This window comes from Quercus lobata, chromosome 12 (genome assembly GCF_001633185.2).
Source record: "Quercus lobata isolate SW786 chromosome 12, ValleyOak3.0 Primary Assembly, whole genome shotgun sequence".
In the NCBI taxonomy this organism is placed as follows: domain Eukaryota; kingdom Viridiplantae; phylum Streptophyta; class Magnoliopsida; order Fagales; family Fagaceae; genus Quercus; species Quercus lobata.
Window position 1 is genome coordinate 41,226,910 of NC_044915.1, and position 13,199 is coordinate 41,240,108.

The 13,199-nt window shown below is 34.3% G+C and overlaps 1 protein-coding gene across 2 annotated transcripts; it reads left to right on the forward strand.

Moving 5' to 3' along the window:
• The first annotated feature begins 1,204 nt into the window (after positions 1–1,204).
• Positions 1,205–5,801, forward strand: LOC115972494 (probably inactive leucine-rich repeat receptor-like protein kinase At2g25790). Of its 2 annotated transcripts, none has more exons than XM_031092803.1 (4): positions 1,205–1,309; positions 1,524–1,564; positions 1,707–4,426; positions 5,224–5,801. In XM_031092803.1, exons 3-4 carry the CDS (start codon positions 1,867–1,869, stop codon positions 5,586–5,588), a joined length of 2,925 nt encoding a protein of 974 aa, XP_030948663.1. In that variant the 5' UTR covers positions 1,205–1,309; positions 1,524–1,564; positions 1,707–1,866; the 3' UTR covers positions 5,589–5,801. The 2 variants fall into 2 exon arrangements, with proteins under 2 accessions (XP_030948663.1, XP_030948664.1); XM_031092804.1 differs by having other exon boundaries at positions 1,844–4,426.
• Positions 5,802–13,199: the final 7,398 nt, after the last annotated feature.

Here is a 13,199-nt window from a genome sequence, read left to right on the forward strand (position 1 = left end):
ATTTTTGAGAGAGAAAAAAAAAAAAACTGTATTGTCACGCTTTGTATTTTTCCCTGATAATAGTGAAATCCCTGCAATTTCGTGGACGAAGGCAAATTGCCAAACCACGTAAATACTGTTTTGTACGTATGATTATTCTTTTTGACGTGTGTTTTTTCTCTATTTTGTTTCTCACAGGTTTGGAAATTTCGTGTTAATTCTCTACACATATTAAATAAATTTGTAGTAACTTTAACATCACTATTTTGACTAACTAATATCAATAGCATGCACGGTCTCCATTGCCACATCATTGTACTAACTCTTTCTTTATCACTAGAGCTATGGTCAATAAGATTTATAAATTCATAAATTGAGAATCATTCTGCCTAATTAATTAATATAACTTATCATATAGTTTAGTTATTAATTTTTAAGTATAGATTTATGAAGAGGTAAAAAATAAATATAAATTGTGATGTTTACTTTATATAAGAAAAATAATTTAATTAAGTAATTCATCAATAACTTGAGTTTGTTTGATTAAAAAATAAATAAATTTGAACATGTAATTTATCTTAATAATTTGCTTGAACTCGATTCATGTTAGAAAAAATATATATGAAATTTTAGTACTCCTAACTACCATGATTGTTGCCACTATCACCTATGTAGTGTCTCTCTAAAGTGCATGCTATAGCTATTTACTATCACCACTAGGTATCTGATAAATTACCTCCTAAACTATCTAAAAATGGGGTTTTGCTTTTGCCAAACATAAATTCTTATTCACAATGTTCTGCATTCCAATTTTTATCTTCATAATTGGGTCGGAGAGATTGGAAAACCTTTTTCAAAAAAGCGACCAAACCATGAAGTCTTTCATATATGTAAATAAGTACAACATCAATGATCAAAGGCATACACAACCACATGCCCACAAAACTTTCAAACTTTTCAACGGTTACAGAAAATCCCTTTGAGACTATACCCAGTCAGTCAGTCAAAAGAGCAATTTAGTGAGTAAACCGACAAAATCAGAGCCTTTTTTCCAGCATCTGTCCCTGTTTCCCTTTCAACCGTTCGTGTTCAAACATCATTCTAAAGGAAGTCAAGGTGCACTTTCGTAATTATTCCCCAATCCCAAGCCCATTTCCACAGCTTTAACCCTCATTCTATTTAAGCACTCATATCTCCCACTCTCTCTCACCCTAGTCTCCTTCAATAGTTCAAAACTTGTCCTCCTAAATTCTTCTCTTTCAATCCACGTTTCTTACTTACAAATCTTCAGTCTTTGATCTTATAAATCATACCAATTATGAGATTTTAGGTACGTAATGGGATATTTTACCTAAGCCTCTTAACTTCTTTATGTTGCATAAATATTCTCTCTAAAAGAGTTTACATCATGCATGTTCTCTTGGTTCACTTTTCGTGAATAGTGTTATGTAAAACTTTTTAAGGATGAAGATTATGGATAATATTCTTGTATTAATGCGTGTAACATGCAAACTTATTATTATGCTCTTTGTTGCTTTGTACAGATTCTAGAGTGCTTGGTTGATTCTAATCTCATGCAAATGTGGTAAGTTCTTTATTTTCCAGATTATAAAGAAAAAAGGTTCTTTGATTTTTGTTGGGAAGAAAAGACCGAGAGAGTAATATATTAAACACCATATAGAAAATCGTGTTAATATTTGTTTTATTGTTTGTTTGTCTTTTAACAGCTTGGGATCCGAGTAAATTATGAACAACATCTTTGGTGGAAACAAAAAATTGTTCTTATTACATTAATATCTGGAAAATTGTCATCTCCTTCTCTCTCTAAAAATTCTCATCTCAGCCTTTTTTTGTCTTTACGTAGATGTTACATAAACTCAGCTAGAAATGGCCAAGAAAGGAACTAAAAGATGTCCAATATTCTCCATGTTCATGTTGTTATTCTTATTCTTCAATCTTCCCATGTTGCATGGCGAGGAACTAGAGCTTCTCTTATCATTCAAAGCTTCGATCAAAGACCAGTTCGGCTTTCTTTCTGACTGGAATTCCTCTGCCACTTTTTGCAACTGGCATGGTATAGTCTGTGACAACTCTTCCCATGTTAACTCACTTGAGCTCTCTGGGCAAAACATCTCTGGCAAACTTTCTGCCTCAATTTTCCAATTGCAGTACGTCAAGGTTGTTGATCTTTCCAACAATCAGCTCTTTGGGGAAATTCCTGGTGATTTATTTTCTTGTCCTTCACTTCAATTCCTCAATCTTAGTAACAATAATTTAACAGGTCCATTGCCAAGAATTTCCATTTCCCACCTTGAAACACTAGACCTTTCCAACAACATGCTTTCGGGTAGAATTCCAGACAATATTGGATTGCTTTCTAGCTTACAATTTCTTGATCTAGGTGGAAATGTTTTGGTGGGAAAAATTCCAAAATCCATATCAAATATCACGACTTTGCAAGTCTTGACTTTGGCTTCAAACCAACTATTTGGTGAAATTCCACATGAAATAGGCCAAATGAAGAGCTTGAGGTGGATTTACCTAGGCTACAACAACCTTTCAGGTGAAATTCCAACAGAGATTGGAGACTTGACTTCTCTGAATCATCTTGATGTTGTCTACAACAATCTCAGTGGACATATTCCATTCTCTCTAGGAAACCTCAGCAATCTTCAGTATCTCTTCCTATACGAGAACAAGCTCACGGGTCCAATTCCAAGATCACTTTTTAACCTCAAAAAGTTGGCCTCACTTGATCTTAGCATCAATTCTCTTTTTGGTGAGATCCCAGAGCTCATAATTCAGCTTCAAAACTTGGAGATTCTTCATCTTTTCTCCAACAACTTCACGGGAAAGATTCCAGCTGCCTTAACCTCCTTGCCTCGGCTTCAAGTCCTCCAGTTATGGTCGAATCAATTATCCGGTGAGATCCCCAGAGACCTTGGAAGGCTAAACAATCTCACTGTACTGGACCTTTCCACCAATTATCTCGCTGGGAAAATCCCTGAAAGCTTATGCAACTCGGGTCAGCTTTATAAGCTCATCCTCTTCTCTAATTCCCTGGAAGGCGAAATTCCGGGGAGTTTGAATTCTTGCAAAAGCTTAAAGCGAGTACGCCTCCAAAACAACCGTCTCTCCGGTGAATTATCCTCGGGTTTCACAAAACTGCCACTAGTAAACTTCCTGGATATCTCAAGCAACTATCTTTCTGGCAGAATTGACAAGCAAAAGTGGGATATGGCATCACTGGAGATGCTGAATTTAGGGAAGAACAATTTTTTTGGAGAGCTGCCAGGTTCATTCGGTAGTGACAAGCTTCAGAACTTGGACTTGTCTGAAAATCAGTTCTCAGGTAATATCCCCAAGAGCTTTGGGGGATTGTCAGAGCTAGTGCAATTAGAGCTACGTGAAAACAAGCTCTCAGGTCACATTCCAGAAGAATTGTCATCATGCAAGAAGCTTGTGAGATTAGACCTCAGTCATAATCAACTCAGTGGCCTAATTCCAATCAGTCTAGCTCAACTTCCGGTTCTGGGTCTACTTGATTTGTCGGAAAACCAATTTTCCGGTGAAATTCCAGAAAGTTTTGGAAGATTGGAATCTCTTGTAGAAGTGAATATTTCTCACAATCACTTGCATGGAAGCTTACCTTCTACCGGGGCATTTCTTGCTATTAATGCCAGTGCTGTTGCCGGCAATAATAACCTTTGTGGTGGCGATATTACAAGTGGTTTACCGCAATGCAAGAGCGGTAAAAGTCCCGTGTGGTGGTATGTTCTCACTTGCCTTTTGGTCGCGTTAGTAATGTTTGCTATTGCTGCTTTTCTGGTTGTTTTCATTCGAAGCCGGCGTAATGAGTTGGAGCAGAAAAGAGTGGAAAACGAATATGGAATATGGGAAATGCAGTTCTTTGATTCCAAGGTTTCGAAGTCCCTCACAATGGAAGATATTTTCTCCTCGGCCAAAGACGAAAATGTCATTATGAGAGGGAACAAGAAAGGGGTTTCAGTTTCATACAGAGGAAAGTCTCTCATGAACAACATGCAGTTCGTGGTGAAGGAAATGAAAGGTGAAAATACAGTACTTCCAACGAGTTTTTGGTCTGTTGTTGCTGAATTTGGTAAGCTTAAGCACCCAAACATCATTAGGTTGATGGGAATTTGTTGGTCTGAAAAGAGTGGTTTTTTGGTTTATGAGTATGTGGAAGGGAAAGTATTGAGTGAAGTTCTTCGGAATTTGAGTTGGGAAAGAAGACGTAAAATCGCGATTGGGATCGCGAAAGCGCTGAGCTTTTTGCATGGATATTGTTCACCAAGTGTTGTGGTTGGTGACATGTCGCCGGAGAGAGTTCTTGTTGATGGAAAAGATGAGCCTCGCCTGAGTTTGAGCCTTCCTGCTGGGTTGGCTTGTACGGACACCAAGTTTTCTTCAGCCTACGTTGCCCCAGGTACATGACTAATTTACCCTTTATAATAAGTACCATTAAATATCCTATTATTATAGTGGTAGATAATTTAGAGGCAATGATATCATAAATGTTTGCATCAATTATGGTTGTTTTGTAAAATGAATGAAAGAGAATATTTTCTCATATTTTAGGCTGTTCATGTAACATTTTCTTTTAATTTTTGAGAGACTTTTAAGTACACGATAAAAATAAAGGAGTGATGTTCCCTTATATTTAGAAATTTCAATTTTTTTTTCTTGATGGAAACATTGTTTAAGGATTGTGGGAATTTTTTTTTAATTAGCATGAGTGTTTAAGACTCTTATAATACCTAATTAATCCCCAAGTGTTTATAGTCTTTTGTCCTACATACACCGAATAATTAGGAAAGAATTTATTGGGATTGCCCCTAAAGTATTGATTAGAAAAGTTGAACTCATAAAGTAAAGGGTATCTATATTTTGAAATTCTATTGCAGAAAGAAAATTGATGTCTAAAAGTTACCAATCAATCTAGTGTTGTGCCTAAAATATGGATTCTGGGCGGCTAATTCCAAGGTTAATATGTTTTTTTTTGGCTAAACAATAGTATCATTCGACTAAGAAAAGACATGGCAGTCATCTTTACATGCATCATATGTGAATATAATTGGGAGTAACACCACCATGATAAGATATGTGTCAGCATGCATTCAATTCAAAATCTAGAGGATGCGCATCCATGCACGTACCACATATACTCAAGTATATAGGTTCGATGAACCACAATTTTTGTTTGTTTTTGCTTTGTTATTGCAGAAACCAGAGAAACCAAAGATATGACAGAACAGAGTGATATATATGGGTTCGGTCTCATATTGATTGAGTTATTGACTGGTAAAAGCCCCGCCGACACGGAATTTGGCATGCAAGAGAATAATATTGTTGAGTGGGCCCGATATTGCTACTCAGATTGTCATCTTGATGTGTGGATTGATAGTATGATAAGGGGACATGCAACGAATAATCAGAACGAGATTGTTGAGACCATGAACCTAGCCCTTCACTGCACCGCCACTGACCCCACGGCTAGGCCATGCGCAACCCAAGTATTGAAAAACCTAGAGTCTGCTATGAAGCCTAGTTCTTGTGTTTCAAACCTTAAATTTTCTTCATCTAATTAATTAGATTTTGTCCCCTAATTAAGTTTTATTTTATTTTTTTACTTTTTTTTTTTTTAATTTTCTTTTGAATTTTTGTATAAGGAGTTAAAAAAAAATGATTGTTACTCAAAATGCTCTGTTTAATATAGTATGTTTGACATACTAGTGAGTGTAAACATGTAGATAAACTTAATGCCATTATATGAATCACAACATTTTCTAAGCTCTTTTGCTTTCTATTTGTGAGCACATCATGCACTACTTTACAACTCATTATTACGTGGTCATCTTTTGTCCCAAAAACAAAAAAGCAATAAACAAATTTGGGATTCTCTAAATGTAATTTGGGTGGAACCCAAGTCACCATAACTTAATTGGTAAAAATCCTTCAGTAAGTTTAAATAAATTATTAAAAATAAAATAAAATAAAATAAAAAGTTAGAAACTGTCCTTATCCGTCGAAAAGGAATATATATATATATATATATATAGAGAGAGAGAGAGAGAGAGAGAGAGAGAGAGAGAAGAAATTCATAATATCAAATACTTATAGTTGTATAATAAAATGCAATTGAGTTATGTCTCAAGGATGAAGCACACCTTATCTCTTTAACTTCAGATGCGGTGTCAACAAATGCACTTTGTAGTACAATATTTTTCTTTAACCTATCACATACTACTCTCTCTCTCAAGTGAAGTTTAAAAATGCTCGCAAGGCTCCTCCCATTTACATAATGAGCCTTTTGGTTAAATCGTATTGTTTGATCCTCTACCTAAGTTTGAATCCTCATCTTTCCACTTTTTGTAAGCTGAAAAAAGTCTTATCGCATTTACATGTAAGTTCTATATATATATATATATATATATATATATTGATAAAAAGGAGATTTCATTAAAAACTAGAAAGCAGCTCCAGGTTCAAAACAGAACCTGTTGCAATACAAGCCACGGCTATCAGCCTCCAAACAAGAAAATAAGTCCACAGGCGGACTGGAAAAAATAGTAAAATCAGCATCTAAATTTAGTCCTAGTTTGGCTAGCCGGTCTGCACTCCTGTTGACTTCCCTAAAGACATGCCTTATGGATGTTTGAGGAATCAAAGTAATCAAGTGTCTGCAATCCTCCATAATAGAAGACACAACTATATTTGCCTTTCCTAGGAGATTAAGGGCATAAACAATAGATTTTGCATCTAGCTCTATAATGACTACCTGGACACTCAGCTGCTGACACTCAAAGTTCTATATATATAGTTCACTTAATTTTTTTAATAAATATATATATATACACTTATAAAGGGATATTGTTTTGGATTTTTGGCCTCTTCCTGCCTCTAATTCTTAACTTTGTTTCTTACCTTTGTCTCCATTTTTTTTTTAAAGATATTCTTGATAAAATGAATGTTTTGTATATTAAATTATATGTGAAACTATACAAAAGAGGCCTCCGTATATATTGGTGGGTAATATGAATGTAGTACAACTAATAAGAATACAAACCAAGTAAAGTATAGTGGGCCTATGCCCAAATAGTCCCCGCCCATAATCTAATCCAATTTAACAATCTCATTCAAACTCGAGATGAGTTATAGGAAACCCTATTATAGAAATTCCAAGTTTTGCATCAAGAATTGATGTGTACGTAACAAACCCTAGTCTTAACTCTAATTTCCACACAGAAGGACGACGTCTACTGGAATACATAGAAAAACCTGTTGAACCTACTCGTCTTTTAACTCTCTAAAATTGTGAAATCCTTGGGAAGAAATTTACCACCCAAACACAAGATCACCACTTATATGTTATTTGAGTGTTGTTTTGAAATCACAGAGTCGACACAAATCTTTAAGTGGCCTTGAAGTAATTGAGAGATCGACTTTCAGATTTGAATCATTATGAATTCAAAATCTATATTAGCAGTTACAGTCTTTGGTTACTTGTACTGAAGGGGTCTTATAAGTCAATGTGTATTGCAACTTTTTAACAGTGAATTTGATGAGGTGGGTTAGGCTTGAGAGTGTTTTTCCCTATTGCGTTTTCACTTCATGAAAAATCCCTAGTCTTAATTGTGTGGTTGTTCTGGTCGTAATTGATTTATTACTTCATCCACCTTGACTTGTTGTAACCTGCTAATTAATTAATACTACCGCACATCTTTGGTGTAATAGTCACTCTACAAATGTAAGTACTTATAGGGTGTGGAGGTCAAGTGTTAGGATTCAAGTCTCTAGAAGAAAGTTTCATATATATATATATATATATATATATATATACACACACACATAGATTAAACTAGAGTAGAATTTCTACCTTGTATTAAAAAAAAAAAAAAAAAAAAAAAAAAAAAAAAAAAAACTTACTAATTAATTACTTGGTCTTGATATTGCTAAATTGAGTAAAATTGGTAATAAGTGGTGAATAAGAATCTAAACATATACTTTCAAATTCTATAAGACCTTCATCTCCTCTTATCATTCTCCTTAATTCCTTTTGAAAAAAAAATAATGTTATGGCCAGTTGGCAACTGAATGGTCCTGATCAGTGAGTTAGGTGAAGCAGCAACCCAACAGTAGCACTGAATTTGCAGGGGACCACTGTACTAATTCTTAGGGGATATATATGATGACATTGTTTGTCGCATTGTCGGACAATTTAGAAAGTAAAATATAGGGCCGAGAAGTAGTACACAAGCACAAGGCTGCATGTAAAAGCTTAGTTGCACATGCAGTGAAGCAATGCCTTTATGCATTGGCCTCGCATCTTAAAGCTTTCCAACTTTTGTTCATCAACGATTACTGTCACAGAGGTTTTAGAATGGTTTCATTACATAACATGCTCTATAATTTTTTACCTTGACCTATTTATGTTAGGTTTTAAGGATTTAGGATCTAAATGTTTTAGAACTTCAATATATAATGTTGGCAAACTATGATCAAAACTTAGAGTCTAGATTTAGGCTACTTAAAGTATATTTATTGTAAAGTTGGAATCGAGTAATTGTAAAAAATTACTGTTCACTTTCTGCAAGGCTTAATCAATCTAAAATTAGACTCGATCGATCGAAACTCGTGCAGAATGTTTTTCTGTAGAATTTTCCAACTCAGCCCAAGTCCATATGACGTGTAGGGTTTTATGTTTTTCCTTAAGTATAAAAGGAAAAACCTTAACCACGTTTTTCAGGTTGTTGTTTATGTTGTGTGTGTGAATCTCTTGTGAGATTTAGAGGTGTTTGCTTTCATATACACTTAAAGTTATCAAGATCAAGATTGATGTCAAGAGCTTGATGATCGTTTTAGTTGCTGCATAAAGAGCTTAAAGAAAAACACAAGTGGGAATACTTGTGGTTGCTGTGAATCCAAGAAAGAAGTAGTTTGTGGACTTGGAACTGTCACGTGGTCGTGGTAGTAAGTTTTCTACTCGAGATAGTAATAGGATGTTAGTGGTCTAAGTCGCTATTGTAAAATTTCAATTTTTTCATAGTGGATCTGTTTTACCTTAAGAATAGCTAGGTTAAATCCTCCCTAGGTTTTTTACCGGTTTGGTTTTCCTAGGTTATCATATCGTTCTATTCTTTATTTTCCGTATTATTTACTTGATATGATTTACTTGTGTTAACCTAGACTTGAATAATTTACCTAAGTAATCACTTGGCTAAATAACTAGGTTAAGCAACTTGTATTTTAAGGGGTCTAAAAACGTACAATCTCATTCTCCGAGAAAATAACCTGCTTCACTGACTTAAAGATATATTGAAATGAAATTGGAAACTAAAAACAGTTTGATCTAGATTCCTACTACTACCTATATATAGTTCTATTATTTACAATAACGATTAAAATGTAGAAACTCATTATATCACTGAATCTTAACTGGCATAACAAGAAACTTTATTGTGAGAACGGATTTCTAATTTATTTATTTATTTTGTTTTTTTAATCTTCTTCATGATCAATTGGTTTAGCTGTGACCTAATTATGCAATCACGTTCTACTATGGAGTGCAATTTTGAGTGTGTACAACAAAGAGCCAATTATAAGTTTATTATAATTTGCCAATGTTTCTAATTAAAATACAAACTATAGTGTTGGTGACGTGTATAACACAATTATAAGTTGCATTGTCAATAGGAGTGACAAAGCTGAATTATTTAGATTTCTTCCTTGGGATCTTTTTCCTTTTATACATCATGAAAAAGATTTGAATACATGGATGATTGAACATAGAGTGAAGCATTACATTATTATCTTCTTATAGAACTTAAATTACTCAAAATCATCGTTTGTGCTTTGCATAGGACCACAACTCAAAGCAGTTAATGTTTCCAAAGTTCATGGCGTTGATAATAATATTCAACAAACTAAACTTGCTTCTCCTCTCTTTTTATACTTCCCCTTTCATCGTTGCTTACTTGACTCTGATTTTTATCTTAAATATTTTCCTTCTAAAACAAACACTAGGTTGTTACCAGAGTTCAAATTAATAGAAAACGAAGAAGCAAAAAGCATAGGAAGAGCACCCACGTAGTTTAATAAACTTCTAATGATCTATATAATATGTGCGAATTAAGGACTAAAACGTACGCTAATTAGGGTTAAAAGAGAATGTTTAAATGGGGATCTTTCCAATCAAGCCTGGCCACAACCTTTTCTTGTGACCCACCTATCCTTCTGAGTTATAATGATTGTGCTTAGGGCTTTTGCCTTTTCTTTTCAATTTTCTTCTATTCCCTCTACGCAATGATGGGATTGACAATCACCCTTTTTTTTCTCTTTTGCTCAATCAGAACTTGTGGGGGCTTACAAAGTTAGAAGATTCCATCTCTAAAGACCAGTCTAAGCATATAATATAAATTAGCTGACATTATAAGGAGCAATAAGTTTGCTGTCAAGGACATGATATTTGACATGTTTTCGTCTCAAAAGCCTCAAGATTTTAATCATAGTCCTTGGAGACCATGCAAAAGGCTCTTTGGCTTATTCTTTTTACTCAAAAAAGCCTCTCTTTTCTCTCCCCACCTCCTCTTCTCTTGTCACTCAAGCAATATTGTTCTTCGATTCAAGGGATGATAAAGAGGGTCCTTTTTTATTTCAATCTTTTATGTAACTCATTGTTTACTTTTTCTTTTTTTTTCTTGGTTACTCATTTGTGTTTCATATTACAAACATTTTTCGAGTCTGCTTCTTTCATTTTAGACAGCTGTGTTTTCTTTCGAATTTTAATGAACTGTAATCATAATAATTGGATACACGTGCAACCCATGAAATATTGCAATAACGATCCACAGCCGCTTACACAAAATATACGGAGTTTGAACTTTGAAGTGGAGAAAAGCGTGCGCTAATTTTGCTGGGTGATGAGTCTGATGACCATGGCTATCCCCAGCTTGCATATACTCAGCTTCATGCATAACAATAGATTTATTAACAAAAATATGTCCTCGTATATACTCAGCTGGATAGCCAGCAGATTCATCAATAATGTTGAAACTTGCCTCAAAATTCCTAATTATATTTGATTTGGATTTTCATAGCATGGAAAGAAAAGTTTTTTCTTGATGTGGAAGACAAGAATTCTCTTTAATATGGAAGGAAAAAAGTTTTTTTTGTGAAAGAAGTAATTGAAAATTCTTTGTCCTTCAAGGAATAGATTTGAAGCCTTATAAATAGAGAGGAGAATACTCTTTTATATATATGTGTATGTATGTATAAACATGAGGGAGTTTCTTCAAAGAATAATTTAGTAAATTTTGGGGTTGGAAGATTACTCATTATTACATGTAGAGTTTATTTGTTTTGTGAGTGTAAGAGAGTTATTGGGTTTATTATGGCTTTGGACTTGTGAGGTTTTGTTTATGATGGTAAGGTTTATAAGTGTTATTTATGTGAGTTGTGAGTATTGATTAAGTTTTATTATAATTCATATTGTTGATAGTGGATTTTGGTTAGCGTTGCCTTTAGTCAGACTACATTAAATATTGTTATCTTTTGTAGATGTTTTATTTTCTTGTTCTTATGAATATACTTTCACTGGCCCCAAACTACTCCAATTGATACTAGAGCTTCTACTATTGCACAATAAACAATAAAAATTTAGTCCCAAAATTTGAATTTCGCTATGAATTTTCAACAAATTATTCTAGGTGAGCCACATGGATTGTCAAATTGAGATTGTCATAATTAAGGAATATATGCCGCCAGTATGTATTATGCAAATATAAAAAGAACTAGGGTTGCAAATATGCTTTAATCATGAATGTTCTCAAAGCATATTCTTATTTGCTTATGAAAACTCACTTAGTGTGTAAAACACTTGTGAATGTTTAGACCCCCAAAAACAAATTTCCAATACAAAGCTTATATTCAAACAACTAATGTGCAGAAAGATAAATTGGCAAAACACTCTAAACCATAATTAAGCACAAACACAACAACAATTAAAAGGAATAAAATAGGGAAGAGAGAAGTAAATACAAAGACAACACCGGCATGTGTTATCGAAGAGAAAACTAAAGAATTCGGCGAAAAACCTCTCCGCCGCCCTCCTAGTGGTAAAATGATCCACTAGAAAATCAGTTGGGATACATGAATATCAATAGACCCTCCAAGCCTAATCTACCCGATGCAGCTAAGCTCTCCAAGCTTCTTACTCCAACAAGGTTACGCTGAACCGTGTCTTCTCTAGCTTTCTGGATCCCACAATAAGCTCCATATTGCATCCATCATCCTTGGCATCTTCCAATACTTCCTAAACTCCAAAAACATTCTCAACAATCTAAATGGGTGTGGGTTGTGTTTGGGTACAAATCTTCTCTTAATAGGTATAATAATGGGAGAGGAAAGGAGAAGAGACTATAAAGATTTCTCTCTAAGAATGAGTAGCTCTCTCTCTAATAAGGTGGGTGTGTTGTAAAAACCTCTCTTAGGGTTTTTCTCTTAATAGGCTCCTTACAATTTTTGTGGGTAATGAGGGTATATATAGTATGAGTGATGGGAATACGAAAAGTCACAATTTTCAGTAAAACTAAAGGATTTCGTGGGTCACTCGCGATTGGTGTAAGTCACGAATCTAAGTTGCGAGTTACCTTCCTAGATAGGTTGTACTGAGCTGGAACCTGGCCTAATTGTTCACCTTCCTGCATGTGCTTCTCATGTGACTTTTAGCTGTCTTGATCAAATTTTTACCACTTAATACTAAACCCATTACAAATAAATCCCACAAAAATATAAGGAAATAAATTAATGCAATTATAACACTTTTTGTCATGAAATAAGCCAACACTAATATTATGAGAAAAATCATAACTTAACAGCTTATATTGTTGATTGATATATTGGAATTATACTTAAATGACTACATCTCTATGCAGTGCAAGTCTACAACAAGAGGGGATACATAATATTATTGATACATCAGTTACTTGAATTGTACACGTCATGACATCAAAGAGATTAAAGGCGCTTGTGTTTTGTTTGTCTTCTTTGAGATTGGAATTATTGGATACAGAGTGTAAAGAGTTTTTTGACATAGTTTTGTGCCCTGCATAAATACTTGTTGGAAAGGTCTCCAATTATCTTCACCTGCCCATGAATATTCATAAGTCATCTAAAACAAAATTTGTGTTCAGAAATCATCT

Coding starts and splice junctions, on each gene's coding strand:
- LOC115972494 (XM_031092803.1), top strand. CDS start 1,867: ATGGCCAAGAAAGGAACTAAAAGATGTCCAATATTCTCCATGTTCATG. Junction 4,427..5,223: donor TTCAGCCTACGTTGCCCCAG/GTACATGACTAA, acceptor TTGTTATTGCAG/AAACCAGAGAAACCAAAGAT.